The sequence below is a fragment of the Alligator sinensis genome, unplaced genomic scaffold (genome assembly GCF_000455745.1).
Source record: "Alligator sinensis unplaced genomic scaffold, ASM45574v1 scaffold227_1, whole genome shotgun sequence".
In the NCBI taxonomy this organism is placed as follows: domain Eukaryota; kingdom Metazoa; phylum Chordata; order Crocodylia; family Alligatoridae; genus Alligator; species Alligator sinensis.
Genome location: NW_005841966.1, coordinates 2,489,092 through 2,512,852, shown reverse-complemented (window position 1 = coordinate 2,512,852; position 23,761 = coordinate 2,489,092). Strand labels below are relative to the sequence as shown.

Here is a 23,761-nt window from a genome sequence, read left to right as displayed (position 1 = left end):
CCAACAACGACGCTTGTGTCTTCATTCTTTTGTCTTCCTTTTTTTCTTTAACCTGATCTCTGTTCGAGTATACCCTATAGGCGATCTCAATAACTTGGCTGATACCCATTCCGGCGGCCCCCTCTGCTTTCTACAACTTTTCCCTGATATCTGGGGCCGACTGCCCTATAAACAGCGTGTTAAACATTTTGGCATTTTCCCCCGACTCCGGATCTAAATCCGTCCACTGTTTGGCCGCCGTGCATAACCTCCCATAGAAACTGGACGGGTCCTCCTCCGGACCCTGCTGCACCTCATACAATTTAGACAAATTTTTCTGCTTAGGGATGGCTTCCCGAAGGGCGGCCAACGTAAGTTCCTGATACATTTCTAGACTGTGCAATCCTTCCCGGGTGTTGGGGTCCCAACTCGGGTTTGCCTTGGGGCAAAGTTCGACCACATCGCCATTCGGGTGGCGCTGTTGAGCCACCACGCGCACCTTTTCTAAGACCAACCTCTTCTCTTCCAGAGTTAAGAGGGCGGCCAATAAGGCTTGGACATCCAGCCAGTTCGGCTGGTGAGTAAGGAAAATGGTGGTAAACAACTGCACCATCGCCTCAGGGTTCTGGCGGTACAGGCCTGTTGACTGCTTCTAGTTGATCGAGTCAGCCGTGCTGAACGGCACGTGAACAAAAACCAGTTACCAGTCTTCCAGCACCTAACAATCTATGAATCAACGAATCAATGAGCTGTGGCTGAGATCATCCTTGAATTGAGAGACTGCTGATGACAACAATGCAAATCCTGTCAGGTGCATTGCATGGTGAGTGCTGTTGGGTGTGTGAATTTGAATCCCAAGATAAACCCAGCAATTTCACATGTGTTGTCTGCAAAGATAGTGAGTTCGTGCCCGGTGCGCTTTTGCCAATAAACACACAGGGGTGGAGGATCCAACTTAATCTTTATTATTCCAAGTCTGCGCAGAAAAGGGCGTACTTGGCGATCGTTCGCAAAGCAAGCACCCACCCAACCTAGTTGGTGTTAGCCTTATATAGTTTTCTCTCACCCAACACGCTGTGCAGTTACTATTGGTTACTTCTTTTAGCCCATGCGCACATTACCTTAGCCACAGAACATGCCCATACTTGCCTATGTGGCATCTTTTCTCAGCAAGCAATCTCTTCTTATCTTACATACACCACACCCCGCCCAGTGTCAGCAAACTGCTTCATGCATTTAGCTAGATAGAATTAGAAAAAGCGTACATCTTGCATACATCACATGGGAATCCTAAATTCAAATCGCCCTGCCCCAGTGGGGGTTTCCAGAGCTCTTTGCCACAGAAGAATGGCTCGGCTGTTCCCCCCAACAGAAATGGGGAGAAAACAAAGAGCTGATGCCTTAAGAGGGGACCTAGTCCTAGGAGAGTGACTTCCAGCCTAAGGTGGTAGAGAGCCTTGGGGCTAAGGTCTCACAGATTCACAAGCCTCATGCAGAGGAGGGCGTGGGCACCCTTAAGGGTAAGAAGGACGGTGATCTCTGGGCCCTAAACCCTGGCCCCAGAGGCTGGTGTGAGGCAGCACAGCAGCATCTGTAGCAAGCAGCATGCCAGGCAGGAAGACCTCAACCCCCAGCCCTGACACCGTCCTCAGAACAGGCGTGGCCTGCAGCAGGGCTTGCACTGCAGTCCCCCGGCCAGGCAAGGGTGGCGGGAGCGCAGGGAGAGCCCGGCCCAACTGTGCCCGCCGCAGCGCCCCCACTCCGCACAGTAGCAAGGGAGCGGACCCCAGCGCTACGTCACAAAGGGCAGAGGAAGGCTCCAGCGCCCAGGTCACAAAGGGCAAGGCACGGCTCCCCATCGCTCGCACAGAAGCGCTGTTGCGCCGCGCGGCGCCGACAGTGGGCGCTGTGGGGCGGGCGACGCGACTGGAGAGCCAAACGCGGAACCCGGAAGCGGTGGCCCCAGCAGCCGCCGTCCCACCCTTCACTACACATGTGCGGCCGGAGGGAGCGAGTGTTGTGAGCCCCAGGTTGGTGTAGGGTGGCGCGCGGGGTTGCCCGGAGCGGAGGGCTGGTGGGTTCGAGTCCCGGTTGCGGCCATCCGAGTGGTGCGGTGCAGCTCAGGGGCGTTGCAAGCGCCCTGGCCAGGAAAGCGATCCCAGTTTTGGCAGGAGCCAATTATTATTATAAGCCTGATCCTGGAGAAAGGGGCATGGGCTCAAGGGGACAAAAATCCCCACTGAGGAGGGCATGGGGGTAATTTCTGGGCACCGTGTTTGCTTGCATGCACGCAGTAGGGTTGCCTGCCCCCCTGGTGCCTCCAGGAATAGGATACAGATCTCCAAGAGAGTGCTGAGAGTCACCTGAGATAAGTGAGAGGGCATTCATTAACATAAATATGAGATGTCAAATCTGATTTATACAGTAGTCAAGTGTTTTTTTTTAAATGCAACAGTAATGTGCATTTGCCTTTCTGATGTAAAGTCTATGCACTGTAACCCATAACTGATACATACAAACACATGGGCCTGTTCGCCTCATGTGTTGCAGGCATGGTGGTGCTCCAGAAGCCCCCTGGTGTGTACAGGATGCAGTGTGCCCATAGTGTCATCTAGAGAGTGGAGTGTAGTGGCACTATGAAGAGTTTCTCCAGATTTTGGGGAAGGTAAAAGAGAGTTAGTCCTGATATACTGGGGGATTTTAATAGACCGTGTACTGATATTTAACATTCTCCATTGAAGTAGATATCAAAAGTGCATTACAACAACATGCGTGTAAGCAAATTTATATGAAGAATCTTTTTTTTTTTTTTTAATTTGCTATGTGCCCTTGGAAAAAAAGAATGCTACTTCAAGACTCTATGAATTGCGCTATGTCTAGGGTCATTTTAAAGAAGATATTTAACATTTGTTTAAAATTTCCAGAATACCTTATACTAGTAATTAATTTCAGAGAGATGGTCTTGGTCCTACTGTACAGTAACCCTAAGGCGACCCCTTAGAACTGAGGTTGAAGAAGGAGACATACATAGCGTGGAAGAAATTCTCCTTTGATTCTCATCAACTAGGAAGGAGATTGTTGTGGAACAAAAAGGAAATTAAGGCAGGCTTCCCGTGCCCGTCAATGTGCACATGCACGCACACCCCCCTCAGATAGATGCTGAACATCCGAGCTTGGCACACAGGAACTCCTGGGAAATTCCCTTAGGGTACCCTACCAACACTTTGGTGCCCTCTACACATTGTATCTACTATACTATTACCTGGTTTATTGCACAATTTAGACTAACTCATATACAAATTAACTGTTGTGCCTTAAAAAGGAACAACTGCTATAAAGTTAATGCTGGAAAATACGTAATAACTTTATAGCTGGTTTTTTTCCAGCTTTAATTTGCATGTGTAGTTTGTGCTCTTGTAGCTGAGAGACCACAGCTGTTGTGTTGAAACTGCAGTTGTTGGACACTGGTTTCCATATCCAGGCACTCTCCTGGATCCTTTTTTGGGGTTGGGGAGCAGTGGAAAAAGTATTTATTCTTCATGTCAGCATCTGCCTACTAAATATCCTATAAACAGGACTAGACAGACAGACAGAAAAACTTATTTTTATTTGCTACCAGAGTTAGGTTGGAACAGGAGACTATGCAGACTTCTGATACAAGAGGGGTTGCCCATCTCTGTTCTTGCATTCAGTGACTGCACTCTGTCATTGTCTTATAGTTGGAGTCTTCCTCCCCACATCTAGTCTTCTAGATCTTTACATTTGATCTTCAGCCTGTGGATCAAAAGAATATATTCTCCATGGTATCATAGTTTTTTTTTAACAATTATGTAGTGGGAAAATCTGTAAAGAACTGTCACATGCTCCATTTTATGCAAATATAGGATAGCTTTCAGGTTCCTAAGGTGTTATAAAACACTTGAAGTGATTTGTCCAAAAATAATTATGGTTATTTTGTCAAATGTCTTGGGATCCCTGGCCTAAATTTGAATCTGTAGATTGCAAAAAAATAAGTGTGTGTGTGTTCAATTACAATGGTACATTCATAGTCATAATAAGACTGTAGCTATCTATGGTGAATTACAGAGCATTGGATCTTGTTGTTCAGGTCACAATAGATTCATTACTATTTGGACAATTCATCCAGAACCACAGATAGAATATGTGTGATGTGAAGTTGAGTTTATTAAAGAAAAAATGTCATTAAAAATACACAACTGAAAAAGCAACCATGCTTAACTTTGCTTTAGGTTTACAAACAGTTAATCTAAATAAAACATTTTCAGCATCACTTTTTTTTTGTTGATGAAAACCAGAATTTATTAACTGATAGAGATTCTGTTTATTGGAGATTAGTTCAGTTTGGTTTCCCAGAACACAATGTTGGCCAACTTTAGTCTTTTAAAAGATCGTAGTTGTTAAATTACTACCATCTCTTTACTGTAGGTAGAAAAAAAGGGGGGCGGGCAGGATGAGAGGTACCTTTTGGAATTAGCAAGCTCACTTGCTTCCTGTGTACATTTTACTGAGCTTCTAAAACATCATGGGGGGGAAAGGATTTCTAGAATGACTGTATCAAAGGTTTTGCACTAATTGTTAGCAGTTTAATTTCCTCATAACAAAAACATAGGAATGCCACAGATTTCTCCCACATGGCGTGAAAGCTGCAGGGCATCTGTGCAACATTTCCTTTTCTTTCTTGTTAAAGGAAGAAATAAACAGGGGAAGAATCAGAAAAGATTGGGCTGTTTCATCTGAGAAACCTTAGCTTTGTGCAGATCCAGCTAGATGGGCTGCTTGGAATCTGGGTGTTTTAGGCACAATTGCAGATCACAAATAGTACTCATAGTTTACCTGGCTTCTTGCATGAATCAGCCTGACAGTAGCTGTCAGTGCTGGGGAGACATGAGTTATATATTGCTGCACACAGAAGCCCGACTTTACATCCTCCTTTATTTCTGTGGCATATAAGTATATCAGATACTTACAGGGGGGTTTCTATTTTATCCCCAAATCTCTTTTTCCTCCCTTAAATTTAACCAAATGGAAGAGCAGGGGCTTGTTAAATCTCAGAAACACTAAAAGCCTCCAGAACAGTTGAGGATCTGGCACAGTCCTGAGGATGCTCTGTGCTAGGCCCAATTCCCACCATTACTTAGGGCAACTGTTCTGCTTTGCACTACTTTCCCTGAGCTGCTGCTCTGGAGCATAAGGGACTCCAGACTGTACCTTCTGTGCTGTAACAGTTCTGCAGTGTCTGATGACATCTCCCATACAGGGAGATGCTCCAGCAGTTCGATCTGCCAGACTGCTTTATGCCAGTGAACAAAACAGAATGGTTAGAACATTGGACCAAGATTGGGGCTTTTTGCTTTAAAGGTATTTGTCCCAGTTTATATCAGTGTGATTAGGGTACAGCTCCCCTGTCAATCGCTCCCTTCAAACAGGTACTTAAATTGAAGTCTGAGGTTCTAAGTTATACAGAGTATAAATTCCAGGCTAGGCATCTTGAATAGAAATATGATTTCCAGTATAAAGGTTAAAAATGACCAGAGAATTCTAGGCTGCATCTACTATCTGTTAAGTAGATAATGACGTATCTTAGGTCTGTGCAGTATGTTTGATTTGTACATAAGATTTCTGTAGCATCCCATTCTCGTGTAGCTATTGCAGCCTATAGCTTTGTGACCCTGGCAGCATAGCATATCATTAGTCTCAAGAGTAGTTCTGGGTGATGATCTGCTTTTGAATTCCAAAGAATGTCTGCTTGAAATTTAACCGTACAGAGGGGGAAAAAACAAGACACAGGATTTTTATCAGGGTTTGTTGCTGGGGGGGAGGTTTAAGTCACAACTTTTGCCTGCTGGGTTGGCAGCAAAATATTCTGCCAAGTTTTAAAAAAAAACCAACTCTATTTATTTTGACATTTTTATCTTGGATGCAAGCAGGCCCACAAGCTACACTTTTGTCACGCCAAAACACATCTGGTCTTGGGCAGCTTTTCTTTGTGGTTATGGACATAAATATTTCTATAAATGACTACTGAGGCCACTTATTGTCAAGCAGATTTACATTTTTTGCAAAGCTTTCAAGCTGATCTCTATTTATTATGCAAAGCCCCATGCAAATCAAATAGGTTTCCACCTGGCTAAACCAAGTCAGACTGCCTAAATGATTCACAATGCTGGCACACCAGTCACCTGGAACTTCATGGCAACAGCAAGGCTACAACACAGAACCTGCTGCTCAGCCAGTTCCTTCCTGAGTTAAAGGTGGATGTTTGTTACCAGTAAAGAGCACATGGAATACAGTCAAGCAGCTGGATACAGTCATCCAGGATAAGAAAGCTACCACCTGCTCATTACAATGTATTCCATTTCAAATGACTATTTTTATGTCATTACTTACAAAAGTAGGTACTTTTCTCACATCTGAAAAATGGCCATCAAAGCCACATATAGGCAGTTTCTCCTGGGGGAGTCGGTGCTGTCCCAGGAGAAACCATGAGCGTACAGATGTTCAGGATTTTTCTCCAAGAGCAAAATGGCTGTCCCAGGAGAAAAATAATCGGGGAACAGCCGAGATTAAATCACTCCCAGGGAAGTAAATGTCTATACATGTTCTCTTTTGAAAGAAGCCATATCGCAGTCCTTCAGCAGCCGAAGGTGTTGCTACAACCCCCCTCAGGAGACAGTGTATCACTCAGCCAGCACTTGGCTGCATCACTCAAGGTGGTACCGTTCTTTTCCTGGATGGTAACAGATGCTAAACTGTGTTCCATATACTCTTTACTGGTAACAGACATTCAGCTTTAACTCAGCTGGAAGGAACTGGCAGACCAGCAGGTTCTCAGTTGTATCCTTTCTGTTGCCATGAAGTTCCAAGAACATGCTTCCTTCACAGTCCCACTTTGTGCTGTAGGGAGACATAAGCTGACTGAGTTGTCTAGGTCAGCTGATCAGGGCTGCCTTATACACTGCTGCCATCTGCCTCAAGGCAGACTGAGGGAGTCTGCAGAGCATGCCGAGATGTGTGCACAGGGGTCCCCTGGCTGTGCTGCTTGTGCACTGCAAGCCCCCTGCTTTTCAAGGGCTCAGCATTTGAGTGTCTGCTCAGGCATCTCTGGGTAAGTTTTTCTACCAGGAAACAAACCTGGGGAAATTCTCCCAGATCATCTAAACATGTGTACAGAGCCCACATTATATGTCACCACTTTGGTATGGTTGTAATTTAGCATAATAGATGCAAGAACTTTTATTTTAGCAGATGTTTCAAAACATGAAAGTTGCATTTTCTACTGAAAACTCTCCTGGAAGCACGGCAGGCCATCTCCCTCTCTCACTCTATTCTTAGCATCTGTTGAAGTAGGCTTTCACCTGTTAAAGCTTGTGTCCCTCTGACCAGTTAGTCTTTAATATGCCACCCTGCCTTACCTCCTGCCTCACTCTAGTCACCTTTTACTCCTACCTCCACCCCCAAAAAAGCAACACAACACATACGCCCTATAAACGAGATCTCTGCCAGTGCAGCCAGAGTGATGGAGCTGATATTGTTCTAACTATAGCTATCAAGTAGAAGCTGTAGAATTTAGCTCTACATAGAGAGGAGCTGGGAGTCCCAGTGAGCACAATAAACACAATCACAGCTGACACCTTTGATGATTTTCTCAGCAAAAGGGTCAAAGAATGAATAGGCAGGGAGATTAAAATAGTCTTTGGACTCTAGAAGTTATCCTGACAAACCAACATTAAAGCTCATTTGTGGGCTATTATGGAGGAAGCACTGTTGTTGCTAATGCTCTTCTACGGACAAAGGATTTCAGTCCTTAACACTAAATTCATATGAGAGAGCTCCAAATGAACCTCAAATTCATCAGTATCTTTTATAAATTAATTTGCTGTTGCATAAAGGATTTCTGGGTAATTCATTTGCTTTTAATACCACAATATTAAATCATCTTGTCTGCAGTCTTTTTTTTCCCTTTTTACTTGCTGCAGGAAGCATTATTTTTATGTTCTAAGTAGGTACAAAACAAGTTGTTTGATGGAATAATTTTGAGTAAGTAAAATATTTTATGTCAAGCAATGCAGCAAGATTGCAGTGGTTCAAAGCTCAATACTTTGCATTCTGTTAGTTTTGTGTAGTTTTTACTGGCATGTGTCTCATTGAAGTAGTGTATTTATGCTAGCATTTGTGTTAGAGAATTTTAACAAAGCATTTCAGCAAGAAAGTATAATCTAAATTTTAAACAGAGGTTCTTGAAGTACATTAAATTGTTATGATGTGTGCTGCATAGTAAGTCTTTTCCAGATTAACATGTCAAGACTGAACGCATAAGTGCTATGAAACTGGTTTGATTGCATTTGTATCCCACAAGTTACTGGAGCGCCATTTCAACTATATAGCATTTTCTGAGCTTTATCTTATAGTAAATAATTAAATGGTAAATTTTTGTTATTATTTTCAATAGGTAAAGATGCTTTGGTTTCAGAGCACAGCAGTGCAGCTGGCAAGATATTCTCCTAATCTGCTATGGAGACAACTTTGTGCAGCCAGTACAAATATACCAGTCTTAACTTTGTTCAGCAAGGTAAGTTAGTTCATTGCAAACATTTGGCCAACAGATCAGTGTCATCCATCTACAGGGCCCACCACTGAATTCCAGGGTATGGAGCCCCACTGGGAATACATTTTGGCAGTAGCAGGGCATGCAACTTGTAACACCTACAGTTCCCTAGCACTGCTTACCTACTGCCAGCGGTGGGTCCAGATCTGGTCTGCAAGGAACCCCATAGTTCTGATCCAGCCTGGGATCAAGTGAGTGTGGTGCCACTGGTTTATGGAACAAAGTCTGAGCATTTTAAAACATCAGCTTTGAGGTACAGGAAATCTTTGCTATTTGTGGGTTCGGCATTTGCGGTTTCAGATATTCGTGAATGCCAAACCCATATTTTAAATACACTTTATACACTTACAGAAGCTCCTCGGGAGCTCCGTGCTTGATGCTGCCACGCTGCCACCACTGGAGCCGTGCCCCACCCCCTTCCCCCAGCCACTGGGTGTTTTTGCCATTTCGCTTATTTGTGGATTTCGTCATTCGCAGGGGATACGAGAACGTATTCCCCTGCGAATGGCGAGGGTTGCTTGCACTTCAATTTCCAGGAATTGCAAGTTTAACTACACCCCAGAAGAATAGGTCAGGCCTTGTTTTTTTGGACGAAAATTAATTAATTTAGTACTGTGCAATTCATTGTCTTTTGAATGAGACCTCACAATATGGTTCTACTCTGACTGTGACTGTAGAACTCAAACAAGATGGAGTTGTAGGATTATTGCATCTGAGTGACTCCATAGGCATTATATGTAGCTTATAAGTAAAAACAATCCTTTGTTCTAGTTGCTTGCCTTGAAGACTCAACACAGATTTCTTTCTTCACGGATGTATCTAACCCACCAGGAGCATGCAAGTACATACCCAGAACTGTAAACATGGCTAGGTGGCTTAAGAGAGAGAACCTGAACAGCCCCCACCACAGAACCAACTTTAAACTGTAGCTTCCTCCCCCCAATCAAATGACACACACTTGCTTTTTGTCCAAATACACAATAGTTTATGCTTAAGGAACTTTCAGTTAAGAGCACTTTGCAGACTGTGTGCATGCAGTTGTTATAAGTATAGCCATCAAACCATAAAGAAGGTAGAGGAGGAAAAACTTTAGCCAAGGGCACTAAATTAAGCTCCAGTTCTTCTGAAGAGTTCAGTGGGATTCCTGCAAGTGCCTTTCTGCACTTCTCACTCTGTTTGGGATGTAGGCACAGTTATTTCAGTTGTCCCTCTCTCTCAGTCACTAATTTGTCTGCAGGAGCTCCTTTGATCCTTTTTGCCAAGAGAAAGCAAGATGGGAATTCAGGCTTACTCTGTTCCTTCACATACCAGCCCAGGACCTTGTACAACTTTGAGTAGTGGCCCAAAAGGCTTTACTGAACCCCCTCTCAGATTCCCTGGGCCTCTTCCCACCTCAAATCTCCAGGATCAGTACTCTTTCACCCCTTTCCAGGGTCATATCTCTCTGCATCACAGAAGCAGCTAAATCATCCCTAAGCCTTCAACATGGTTCCTCTGGGAAAACATTTTCCCTGCTAGAATATGTTGAGCATGAGGGTGGCCATCCAGACAAGCTCCTACTGCTTCAGTTTTCCAGCCCAGGCTAACTCTGCAATCCCAGTTTACAGCCTTTCTATTCCCAGGGAGACAGAGCCAGAAATGGTCAGCAGCCCAAGTCTTAAAGGGACTACTATCTGAGCAGTCTCAAGTTCTCTGTTTCAAGGTTTTGTAACTCCATTACACATGCTCTCTCACTATGACTTTTGTTTGTTTTCCTGTTCATAGCTGGAAAAATGTTAAAACTGCATTGCAGAGATATCAACCTCAAACAAATATCAGCAGTTGTTCATCAATGGAATGTGCATTATGTGAAGCAACACGTTTTAAAGGCCCAGCTCTATTTCCACCAGCTGATCCAACACCAAGTTGTTCATAATGCAAAAGGCAATAATTTAGGGAGTAATGAGATTAGTTTTAGAAGTTAGGAACTGGAAAAGACTCTTTTATGTGTTTTTTGTGCTTACAGCTTTGTAAGCAGTATGAAATCATGACAAACACATTTCTGATGGCAAAGTTGAAAAAGTTTTCTGATTTGGCCTGTTTTGTTGAACACAGTCTTATGTTAAAGTATTTTTTATATCTTGTATCTCTGCGTATGATGCAGGCTGCTTATAATGCACAGATTTGTGCTCTCAACTTGTAACCATTCACTCAGGGCTTGGTTATTTTTTAAGTAAGAAGAGTGAATAAGACTACAGCGTAAGTGAGAATTAGTTGTACAAATAAAACTGTCCTTTCAGCTGTTTGTGTTACCCAGCAGGTCTAAATATTCCTTCTGTAAGAAAACAGAATTCCTGTGGAGGCCTAGACAATTGGGAACTTTTGGAAAGACATTTATTTGGGTCTACACTACAAAGTTTTGCTGTCACAGCTACACTGATTGGAGGGTGGCGGGGGAAGAAAGGGGAAGGAAATCACATCCCTGAGAGCTATGGTCACCCCTCCCTGCATACAGATGTAATTTATCCTGTCAAGAGACATTTAGCGGTTACAGCTTATGTCATCTGGGAAGGTAGTTTAACTAAATTGTCAAAACAACTCCTTTGATGATACCAGCTTCACCTCCATGAGGGGATTTTGCTGATACAGCTGTAGCGTACTGTGACATATATGTAAACTGCTGAACGTCCCATGAAAGCAATTTAAGGCCTGTTTGCTGAGATTCTTGAGTAATCAAAGCCCACAATTATTTCTGGGAGGAGTTCCCACTGGAAATGAATGTTGGCACTGGTAAAGGAATAGAGCAACTTGCTTTGTTGCACAGGGCTTATCCACACAAGCTTGAACTAAAATAACTAAGTAGTTTTTAACTCTCTCCCTTACTTACTTACTTCAATGCAAGTTTGCCTTGCTGAATTTTAGTTCAATCAGAAAACATTTAAAGTAAGTATCCAGAGGCAGATTTGAAAACTGTCTGAAAGGTGTGAATTTAAAGAAAGCAAGCAAACAAACAAAAGACAGTGGAAGGTGGGGTTGACACGAACCCCTGTCTCAGTTTACCTAGAGGTGGAATTCTGAATTGGATGTCTAGACTGGTGGTGCTGCGTGTGCAGATGCTTTTATGCCAGTTGAAGCCTGGTTGTTATTTTAGCCTGTGCCTAGTAGCATACAGGAGCAAGCTAAACAGGTCTACACTGATAAAAATAACTGCACCCAAAGCTGCACGTTTAACTAAAGCTGATTTTAAACCAGTGCCAGATACACCGTGGCAGCTTGCCTGCTGATATGTGCCCTAAGTAAGGGAGAAGTACTGCTGCTTTATCTGGCTTTTTGCACTTACCAGCTTATCTGGCCAGTTTTACTGCCTTAGGACTTCCTGCAAAACTAGCTGAGAAAACCACTAGATTCTAGAATATCCTGGTTTTAGTTTACAGCATCCTCTCCATTACATGGAGCATAATTTTGGGTAAATGAGGAGGGCTGACCAGACACACCCTGGGCTCACCCACATTCTTTGGCTCTTTCAAAAGTTACAAACAAAAGCAGGAAAACCACTGCTGCTTGTTCCTTAGCACTTGGTATGAGGTTTCAAACATTAAATATCTGTCTATAAGGGAAAAATAATTTGAATTAAGAGTATTACTCTATTTACTCAAATCTAGGACAACTTTGTATTTAAGATGACTCCACAGCAATTAGATTTTGTACATGGAAAATCATAAAACGTCACCTTGGATTTGAGTAAGTACAGCAGTTAAAAGTGAGACAGTGGTTCCTGATGTATTCTCCCCCATATAGACAAACATTCCAGAATAAGTATATCCATACAGGGAATCAGGTAATAGGGAAGAGCTATTTCAGAATAAATCCCTATAGAGAAAAGTCCTAAGAAAGCTTTGGAAAGAGAGCAGGAATCGGCGTCATCTGACTGTGAAGATATTTCATGGCAGAAAGATAGTCTCATCATTTTTCCTCCCTACATATTATAGTGTGTTACTGCAGCCCAAGATCCACTGCAAGGAATACTGGTGTGTATGTGGAGTGACTTCATAGAAATCAGCTTTTCAGATATACCGGGGCATAACTCACAGTAGAATTAACTCTTAGATCATGACAATAACTTGCCTTCAAAACTCTGCACCACTGCATCAGATTTTGAATTTCAAAAATATTTTCATTGTGATCACAAATTAATGGTGGCGAAAATCCTGAAGGCATGAATTGTCCAACAAATAAAATGCCCCCTTTATTGCTTACATTATATTTTTTTAAATAAATCATTGACTATTTCAATTCACACTGCACTGGTGAGGATGAATATTTTGAAAGCAATGTGTCATTGGCAAGGAGCCAACATTTGGATGTGGTGGCTTTTTCCTTAGTATGTTAAGTGATAGAACAATAATCTTCATGTTCTACTGCTTCTTTTTCAAATTAACCTGAATATTTTCCTTTAGAAACCATGTCCTTTGTGTGATGAAGCAAAAGAAGTGCTTGAGCCATATAAAAACAGGGTAATGTAATACAATACTGTATATATTATATATGGAATGAATAGTTAATCAGGATCCTTCCTTTGTAAAAGGAAATTGCTTTGACTTATTTGTATCCATTGTTCTTTCATGGGCAATCTCTTCAAGAAAATTTCAGCACTGATTTCCATAAAACTCATTATCCAAAAGCATTTTCAGATTCTGTGACCCAAGTAGGTGTTAGAAAGTAAACCAGTGTGTATACAGTGTTGCAGAAGTTTTAACAATAGCTGCTTCTATAATACATACATATTTCTGAGGCTTACAGTGCAGTCTGCAGCAAAGCGATTGTGTGGCAGTTCAAATTTGCTTAGCCTTCGGTCACATTTCTGCATTGTGCTATTTGACCATAACTGGCATCTGCATGGGGGTGCACTTTGACCAGTTTTTGAGCCCCTGGTTGCTGAACCCACAAGCTAACGTGAAAGGCCCGATCCTGTTCCACCTGTTCAGCTTCTAAGCCTGCCTACGTGCTTAAGTCTGTTTCTATTCCACTCTGCTTAAGCCTCTGAAAAACAGTTGCTGCAAAAGGTGGATGGGTCCCCCTCCTGCTTTCTGTTTAAGGGTAAGGTGATGAGTTATTACAAAAATAGGCCCTTTAAGGTTTTGTCAGGGACTTGAGCAGGGTGGGATATTATCTGGCCCCACAATCTCCCACTGGGGTGCCAGCAGCAGAATGAGAATGACCAAGATTGTGCTTGGGTGGTTCCTCACTGTGGATATGGGAGTAATGCTGGGGCCCGAGAAGTACAGAATCCAAGTATGTGACCACATCTATTTGTGCCTGAAAACATGTATTTGCATGCAACATGAATGGGCAGAGATCCAGACAAATGAAAATTTGACAGACTTGGAAGCAAATTTTGCTTTCGGACAAAAGCGTTATGACAGTGTCTAATTTCCTCTAGTTTGTAACATCTAGTTTTTTTCCTTTCAAAGTTAATTTTGCAGGAAGTGGATATCACTCTTCCAGACAACGCAGCGTGGTACGATAAATATAAGTATGACATCCCTGTCTTTCATTTAAATGGGCAGTTCTTAATGAAGCATCGAGTAGACATCCAAAAATTTGAGAACCAGCTTGCAAAGCTAGAGTTGCAAAATGATGACTGCTAATGAAGAGGATGCTGCTAGCATGATACTGGATTTGAATCGAATTTGTAATATATATGGTTTGAAAGTGTTGGGTTTCAGACACTTTTTCCTGGAGTTTAATGTAAGTTTTTCTTAAATAACTGAAATGTGAATGTTTTATATTCCATTTGGTATTAATAATGAAGCTCATCTGACTGACTGGAAACCACATATTGTATTTTTCATCTGCTGCTATCTTGTTTAGTTTTTCATTCAGTGAACAAATTATGTCCTATAGCAGCAACAAAAAGAAACACACTTCCAGACTGTTAATATGGTCTGCACTGACAAAAGAATGTATGTCTATAAGGAAGCTTTTTTTTTTTTTTTAAGGGAGCAGGACTTAAAAAAAAAAAAAATAATCACATGAATAAATTGCTAAAGTGATTATTTTGAAGTGGAGTTATTACTGATGAAAAAGACACTTGAATAAAGACATCAAGTCTGTACTTGTGTAGTACTGTACCTTTCCTGAACCTGGGATTTAAGGCGCAGACAGAAATGACATTTGTCTCATGACTGGCTCCTTGAAGTCCCTCTAAAACCATGCCCAACCAGAAGACCACTGCTGCAGAGCCCTCTGATTTGTGCAACAAATTAACCCTCATTGTATGAGAGTTCAAATGAAGCCTCTCCTAAATAGAGTGACTTCATTAATTTCTGTCTGCTACGCTGCAACAGCAGCCCAGCTCAAGCTGCTGTCTCTGAATAGGACGGGGAGAAAGCAGGGAAGGGAGGTCCCTTCTGGGGTTTTCTCAGTCCTGCAGGAGGGGGTGGGGGGCGCATGCAGTGTATTGGAACCGCTCACCTCAAGGCGGAGGGGGGAGACTGCAGTCTACACCCCCACTCACACAAACTCCAGCAGAGCTGAAATAACCCAAGACGCAGCCTGTCTCCTTGGATTGGCTCCAGATTGGAGCTGATCCTCCACACTCCACCATCAAGAAGATTGGTCTAACTCATGGCGATTTCTGTAAATTGCCATGAGTTAGACCTGGGAGCTGCACTTTTGTCTCCGCCTTTAGTTGTTACTCACTAACGAAAACTTGAGTGGTATTGTTTAAAATGGGATAAACATTTTGCACTGAAGCCTGTGGTATCTATTACACTAAGCAGAGTAATGTTTGCTCTCTGGTACTCAGTTTTCCCAGCTGTATCAAAATTAGAAAAAGTATCAGTAAAAGTGAAACTGACCCAACAGGACCTAGTCTGGCCTGGAAAAAAGATTTATACTCCATACATGTCTCCCTATGCTAGTTACTATCTTCATTTTACTCTCTGGAAACAAGAAACCCTAACAGGTTCATTATAAGTCTGCTGGCATGAGATAACATAGCTTCCCCCTTAGGCTCTGACTATATAATTTTTAAAAAACACGCTACCTACATGGGTGTCTGACATGATTAGGGATGCTCATGTTATAACAGGTTTTTTCATAAATTGCCTATGAGCAAAGAAAACAGGGTTCTCTAATCATGTTATGGAAACAGTGCTTGGGCCTGTAGGCTAGCAGTCTTTTTAATAGTATAGGTTGGCCCTTACATTGTCTGACAGAATGCAGGAAAGACCCACATTTCAGTTCCATCTCTGACTTTCCTGTAATTTAGCTTAGTAACTGGCAAGGATACTGATTTTAGCAAGGTTTCTGGCAACTTTACTAGTGCTTATCCTTTACAAGCTTTTGGTGCAAATAATTGATACTCCTTAATTAAGTATGGGGGTGCAGTTCGATTAGAGAGAGAGATTGTTCGGCCTAATAGAAAAGCGTCTTTAATATTAACTGTATAGTATGGAAAAGTGTGATGTTCAATCAGTTTAGCCGGCCCTCTCAAAAACAAAACAAAACTATTGTGATTACTCTATTTCTGTATTTTTCATCACTGAAGATTATCCTGAACATCTTCTAGTATTAGGAAATTAAACAAGGAGACTATAAAGTTGGAGCATCTTCATTGTCATCCTGAGAGAAACCTAAACACAGACATACACAGAACCCTAAATTTACCAATTTAGGGAGGCGATTTTACCACAAAATTCCACATTAGTTTTTCAGAGTTCAGAAACTTCTCTCCTCCCCAAGACAGAAGGTGGAACTCATTTACAAAGGAGGCAGGAACATAATATCAGCCAAAAGAAAAAAAACCACAGTAAAAATATCTATTTTAATCTAACATCACAGGTCTGTTTTGAAGGAATCTCTACCAGCAGTTCAGGTTAGTCATTTGTCACATAGAACAGATGTCATAGTGGCTTCATGAGCTGGACACTACAACCAGCTGTTATTTTTGTAAGTGACCCCTCAGCTTGGCCTGGGATAACCTCGTTCTGTTCCTCTTTAGTTCTGTTTCTCCAGGTCCACAACCTTGATTATTTTGCCTATCTTGCCCTCACACAGCCATTTACACCTGGGCAAAGTAAGCACAAAAATGGGTGACAGACATTCCCAAATCAGAACATTTCACTGGTGCAAATGATTGTACCAGGGTAAGTCAGGGAGTGGGGGAATCGGGTATTATGCTTAATTGAAAAAAATGCACCTATTAAATGAAGTATGCTCCTGGTATTGGACACAGAAGCAAAGTTCTGTCCCATCCATAATCCTACACTTCTACCATTGAAGAATGTGGTCAAAGAGGAAATAACACTAGAGAGAACCTTGCCCACGATGCATAAAGAGGTTATGAAGCTAAGGTTACATCTTTAAGCAATATATTGGAAATGTCACTTCAGATCACAGATCTGAATTGTTTCTATATTAGGAGTGAATTTGGTGTTGAGAGGCCAGACTTTATCTGTCAAGATTTTTGTAATAAAATTAAACTCCTAGAATGTTTCAGGCTGGATATAAGGAAAAACTTCTTCATGGTTCATGTGACCAGGCTCTGGAATAGACTCCCAGCAGGGGTGGTACAGGTACCTACCTTGGAGATCTTCAAAAGGAGACTGGATGCACACCTTGCTGGGGTTATTTTACCCCAGCAGTCTTTTCTGCCCAGAGCAAGGGAACTGGACCCGATGATCTCACGAGGTCTCTTCCAGCCCTAAACTTCTGTGAATCTGTAAACAACACAGTATAGCACTTTGCAAATAGATTTTCAGATCTATTGATGAAAATGTGTAAAGCATTATCAATCTTCTATACAGGTAGTTGACAAAGGTTATGTAACCTAACCTACTCTTCCAACGAGCTTTAGTTCAAAGCACCCCACTGCTATTTTTCAGCACAGGGACATTGATACCTATTACGCTCCAGGGGCTTTTAATTAGCACAGGTCTTGGAGCCATGCTAATTAGAGTCCCCCTGCCTCATGGAGTATGTCTATAAATGCCCTTAGTAGCAAGTCCTGTGGCCTTCCTTGCAAAACACAAATTTTCCCCGCAGTAACTCAGGAAAAGGCTGCTGGTTTTCCCCCAGTGCCAGCTTCAAGCCTCAATATGGGACTGAACTAAAAGATTTCACATAAAATATGAGTTATTTGTATGCTTTAAGAAGTAAATCTGATGCAAGAGCAGTTCATAGTTATCTTCTGTTCTGTCATTGCTAGCTCTTAAAGAACACCAGGATGAAATCCTGACCCCTCTCAACACAACTCCCACTGACTTCAAGTAGTCAGGATTTCACTTCAGATCTGTAATTTTTAAATGGCTCAATTAACCACATTTCCTTTTGACATTCTTGGGGAATTAAGTGATGATCAAGCTTGGGGTAATTTAACATTGTTTCTGCGTGGTGGGAGTGGGGTTGTGACTGAGGAGAAACCTGGACTATGTCCTTCCTTCCCTGTATCTTACGACTTGTTCTCAGAAAGACAAAAGGAACGATATTGGAAATGCTACATGGAAACGTGCATGTGTGCATTTTTTGCATTTCCATGCAGTGTACAGCACCTCAAAAACACGTTAAGCTCCCAACCAATGCATGCGAATATGTACACTGATGTTTGTTACCATGAGAAACCACAAGCTCCTGGTAAGCCTAAATTTAAGCATATATGCTATTCTGTGAAAAACTGCAATCTCCACTTTTGGCAGAGTGTGTTGCCAGGAATCCCTCTAATACCTGTACTGCAGAAAGAATTTGTATATGTAGCAACTTCCTTTCCTACTTCTGTCCCAGTTAAAAGAAAGTCACCCCAGCTTTCCTCAATACCTATAAGTAACAAAACTTTGCCAGTTTTTTTTTGCTATGTTCATATGCCTGTACACTGTACCTTCATACCCAGTTCTTTGGCTATTTATATTTTCAGATTATAAAATTTATAGGGCAGGGATTATCTCATTTCTGTGTTTGTACAAGAGCCATCATAATGTGACCCCAATCTGAACTGTGTCATCTGTTACATGACTGTTTACTTATAGGAGTACCCAGTCCAGGTTTCTCCTCAGTTCCTCCCCACCCTACAAAGTTTGTCATGGAATATGGACTGTCCATTCAGTTTCAAAATTTCTAAATAAAGAAAAGGAGGCCAGACACTTTAATTATGAAATGGTAAAGGGAATTAAGATGAAAATCTATGTTTTGGCTGCTTAATTCTAAATCAACATGAAATGATTATGCCACGTTTCAGTGTAGCCTTCTTCTCCAGCCTTGCAAATACCTGTGCACATCTAGGGCTGGCCAACCAGCAGCACTTGTGCCACAAGTTGCGTGAACAGCCTCTGTGTGTGTGGTAGATTTGCGAGGGGACAGGCAGCACATCAGCAGATAGGGCAGAAAGCAGAACAAGACCAGGCAGACAGCAGGAAGCAGAGCAGCAGATCAGATGGAACTGAGATTTAAGTGGCATTCGGGAAGAGCATGGGACTAATTTGTGGCATGCCTGCCAAAAAGTCTGGCTCCCACTGGACTACAGTATGAATGGGCCATGCAGGATCAGGATAAACATTTCTCCTTGAACCTTCTGAAACGATAGCAGCAGTTTCTAATCACCTGTATTTAAAAATATTCTATAGAATTCCACATAAATAATCCCAGGCACTGTAGTTACACAATTTACACACTTTCTACTATCTGTAGTTGGCTAGGAAACTCCATCTCATCCAGGCTGACTGTAACAGGACCTGTTATTCATGCCTTCGAGTGTGGCTACACATTGCCTTATGGCAATGTAGCAACATGGTATGGTGATGCAGCGATCACGAATCTACATGTGATCACCAGCTATGTCAGCATAGTGATGCGCTCTCCAGGTCTAGCAAGCTGCTATGGTGACAACGGCAAAACTTAGCCGCGTGCCATGCACACAGCACAGTAACTGCACACCCGTACTGTGCCATGCTTTAGTACTTCCAAAAGGAAGTACCAGTACTTTTGGAAGTACTACGCTGTGTCACAACCCAAAGGGTGTGATTTTTGTTTTTGTGTGTGCTTTGGCACCACTGAATTATTTTCCCGCCAAATTGTAGCTTTCTTTGCAGGGTGCATTTCTTCTTTGCAGCTAGGAAATGCTTGGTGCAAAGAGTTCCCGCCATTTGTATTCTAATTTGAGCCCCATTATTGGCTTGCGTTAAATTATTCACACGTGGCAGCTAGTGATTGGCTTGCTAGCCGTATAAAAGGCTTGGGTGGTTTCCGCCCAAGTTGGAGAACTCCGAGGAGAACCCCCGTAAGGGAGGACTCCACGAACACCAGGAGGAGGAGACTTCACACTGTGTGAACATCTCTAAGCGCTGCGGAACCTATTGGACCCAGTGCATTTAAAGCAGGCAACAGGGGTCTGATCAGCTTCTAGCCTCTCCCCATCACCGAGCGCAAACCTCGACATATCCCTCTCCCTGTGCGCAAAAAAAGGACCCACGGAGCCTAGCAAACTTCGTGTGAGTGAATTGTGAGTGAACAAAAGGATCCACGGAGCCTTGACAACTCCGTGGGAGTGATCCGAGTGTTGTCCGAGTCCTCAAACGAGGATTTAAGCGGAGCTGTGCCTGGGAAACTGTCCAGCCTACACCGTGACCATCTTCGGTGTAAGTAAACAATCTTGAATCAACCATTACACGTCCGTGCCTAATTCCAGCGTGTCGCCTGTTCTCTCCAACCCAGCATGCCCGGGCTGCTGGCCACAGCCCGCGCGGCGCGAAAAAAGGGCCCGGATCGCTCCCCGCCGCCCGCACATGGCGACGAGGATGGGATCTGGAGATGGCCCGCACACGCTGTAGCAACATCACCATATGACGACCTGTAGATGCGCCCTTTGTTACCTCTTGGACTCACTACAGCAATGGGATATCTGGGCATAAAGCCTTCAACAATTAGGAAATTCCTGTTAGTGAAGAATTCTCCAGCAAATCTCTCCGGCAACACAGGCATGTTTAATGAACACAACAAAACTGCCCTTCACACACTACTCGGTCTTCCTAGAGAAATATCAGATCACAGTCAAGGTCTTGGTGCCCTAGGCTTAGGATGTCAAGACCACTTTACCTGCTGACAAAGCGGCTTTGGTCAGCAATTATGCTTCTGTGGCACCATGGAGCTTGCCATAATGGTGAAAAGCTCATCAGAACTTGCTCAAGGACAAGTCTTGAGTGTGCAAAAGGTGTTCTCCCAGGAGCTGAGGACTATCAAAAGCCTCCTCACCTGCTTTACCTACAAGACCATACAATTTTTGAGCTTGCCTTCTTTAACATACATAAGTATCAACAGTTAGCTGTATATAAAAACAAAATAAAAACCTCCTGAAACAAGACACTTCACTGAATCCATTCTGCTGCTGGGGAGAGGAGAGAACAAACTGTATGTGACGTATTAGTCCTATTGCTTAATGCACTGTTGGAAGGCACTGAAAAGATACCATGGTGATGAGCATTTACACTAGAATAGGAAGCCTTATTTCTTGGATGTTACTGTATTTATATAAATGCCAGGGGACTTAAAATGAGGGAATGCCTTCAGTAAACATATTTTTAGAAACTAGACCTAGTACACACATACCTATAAACATGCCTCTTCCTCTCTCTCTCTCTATATATATACAGGCATGTTTATAGGTGTGTGTGGAATACATACACACACACACACACACACACACACACACACACATATACGGTGTAATTAAATTAAGCTTCCACCCATCAAGCTGAGTCACCTGGGTCCCCCTTCAGTGGGACTCTGCATGGGCATAAGCTTTTGCTGATGAAGATCGGATTGTAACCCTAGGTCTTCAAGTGATTAAAACTACTCTCTTGTGCAGAGTTGAGCAGGTATATAATTGTTTGGTACCTTGGAGCCTAACTGGTGATTTCTTTTGTCTTTTAAATACAAGAGTAGTTCTTTTGCAGCTCCCATTTTTACATGCTAGAGCAAACTGTGCTACTTAGGCTTGATAAAAAGCTCAGCACTGAACAGTATATAGAGATATAAAAATAGTCCTCTCCCAGTGGGGTAGGGGCCAGGCAGCAATTTAAAAAAATTGCAACAGCATTAAAAAAAATTATTAATTTTGTTTTCAATATTTGTTTGTTTAGAAAAGCAACTTTAAGACAATAAAATGCACACCAGAAACAGCCTGTAGCATCTGCTGGGCCTCAGACCTGTGGATGTTTTCTTTCAGATCATTCACTGCTAGTCTAAAAAGGTGCAACTCCAGTGAAGGTGGAGTGGCAGCCATTATGCATCACTAGTGGCAAACCTGACCCAGTAAAAAAGTTTTCTGAGGCAAGGTTCTTGTTTAGATGTCATTTTAACCCACCAGCCATGGTCTGTCCTATTTTTGTTTGAGTCCCACAGGTACAAATATTCCACTAGGCTTCAGCTTTCTCTGACATTTGATATCAGACATCGGCTTTTTCACTTCTAGCGGGGAAACTGAAGCATCTCTTTTTCTGGGCGTACTAGCAATGCTGTATAACGAGTAATTTTCATTAATACTGGAAATTAAATGCATCATTACTCCATTTAGTGGCCATCTTTCTGCCTTAAGTCTGACAGAGACAGAAGACTGGCAAATAAAGATTAATGTCTATACAGAAGTTTATCATTACTGCTGATACCTACATCATCCTAACTTGATGGATCAGGTTGCTTTGATTTGGGTTATAAATTTGGCACCTTGGAAATAAAAGTTTTTATTACAAACATGACTTTATCAGTCTTAATGCTCCCGTGGTGTAGATAAGTACTTACTCTCTTTTGGGGAACGCAGGTAAAAGTATTAAGTGACTTGTGACAGGTCACAAAGGGAAGAAAAATCCATGTGATCCTGGATCTCAGCCCCAATAATTCAATCCTCCCCCTTTCCCAAACTCAATGGGAAGTATTTAAAGTTGTTCTACTCTGAAACTTAACAATGTAAGAGCAGTACTTTTTAAATCAACAGATGCGCTTGCCTTTATATCAGAGGCCCCCCTGGGTAGATTTGAGGTCCCCCTCAGAAAATGCCACCTCTTAAGTTTCAATTGGTGCGTGACTACAGAAGAATACCTAGAGCAGTTCTTTTGTTGCAAAGAACTCAGAAAGACCACAACTGGGCAGGATGTTCTTAACATGTACAGATTCCTATTTGAAATCCCTGGGTTTATCTTGTGAATCATGTTTGCACTCTCAATGGTGCTAACTTTGTGTGGCTTCCTGTAGCACCCTTGGAAGGATCTCAAGGCACCCCAGGGTGAATGACACCCTGCTTGAGAATCACTTCCCACAGCCATTGCTGTGACAGAAGTTTGCACTGCCTTACTTCTGCAGTCCTGCAGAGCCCCCCCAACCACCACCAAGTGGGACGAGCTGGATTCTTTGCTTTGTGCATCCCGCACCGAACTGTCAGCACCTCAAGGCCCATCAAGGAGATGATGGTAGACACTGTCCTCGAGCTGAGGGACTGTCAATGCCCTTCAAACCACGAGTTCAGTGGAATGGCCTGAGCATTTGACCAGCACAGCAATTCTCAAACAGCGCACCACGGGTGCCTTGAGACCCTTTCAAGAGTGCCACGGGCAGCCATCCAGTGGCAGCACCATTCGGCATGCAAACGGGAGTCACAGCATCAACCTGGAGACTGCGCACAGGAATGAGTTCTTTGCAAGAGAAAAAAAAAAAAGCTCTATTATTTTCCTGTAGGCAAACAAAAAAAAAGTGGAGGCCAAGAGCTGGCATTTCCGAAGGGTGCCGGGAGTCTCTAGTGGGGTGCTGTGAACCCATCCCGGGGTGCTGGGAGTCTACCCAGGGGTACCACAGAGCCCATCTTGAGCCCAGGAGCCCATCCTGGGGCACAGCAGAGCCCACCCCAGGGGGCCGGGAGTCCAGCTGGGGTGCTGTGAGCCCATCCCAAGGTGCCAGGAGTCTATTGAGGGGTGCTATGAGTCCATCCCAGGGTGGTGGGAGTCTCCCCGGGGGTGCCACAGAGCCCATCCCAAGCGGGAGTCTTCCCTGGGGGTGCCGCAGAGCCCCAATCGGTGGCCAGCCCCTACCCTAGCAAATGCTGCTGGGGAAGGGGGAAGGCACAGCCCGAGACGAGCAAAGAGCCGGGCGCGCCCCGCAGCCAGCCAGTGCCCGCGGAGTGCCCCTGCCCGCCTGCCC

The 23,761-nt window shown here is 43.1% G+C and overlaps 1 protein-coding gene across 2 annotated transcripts; it reads left to right on the top strand.

The window, feature by feature from the left end:
* Positions 1-1,903: 1,903 nt before the first annotated feature.
* CUNH5orf63 (chromosome unknown C5orf63 homolog) lies at positions 1,904-14,688 on the top strand. 2 transcript variants are annotated; one of them, XM_006020724.2, is made up of 4 exons: positions 1,904-2,009; positions 8,450-8,569; positions 13,042-13,098; positions 14,056-14,688. In XM_006020724.2, the coding sequence occupies exons 2-4, from the start codon at positions 8,456-8,458 to the stop codon at positions 14,230-14,232; spliced, it is 348 nt and encodes a 115-aa protein (XP_006020786.1). In that variant the 5' UTR covers positions 1,904-2,009; positions 8,450-8,455; the 3' UTR covers positions 14,233-14,688. The 2 variants fall into 2 exon arrangements, with proteins under 2 accessions (XP_006020786.1, XP_014374045.1); XM_014518559.2 differs by lacking the exon at positions 13,042-13,098.
* Positions 14,689-23,761: the final 9,073 nt, after the last annotated feature.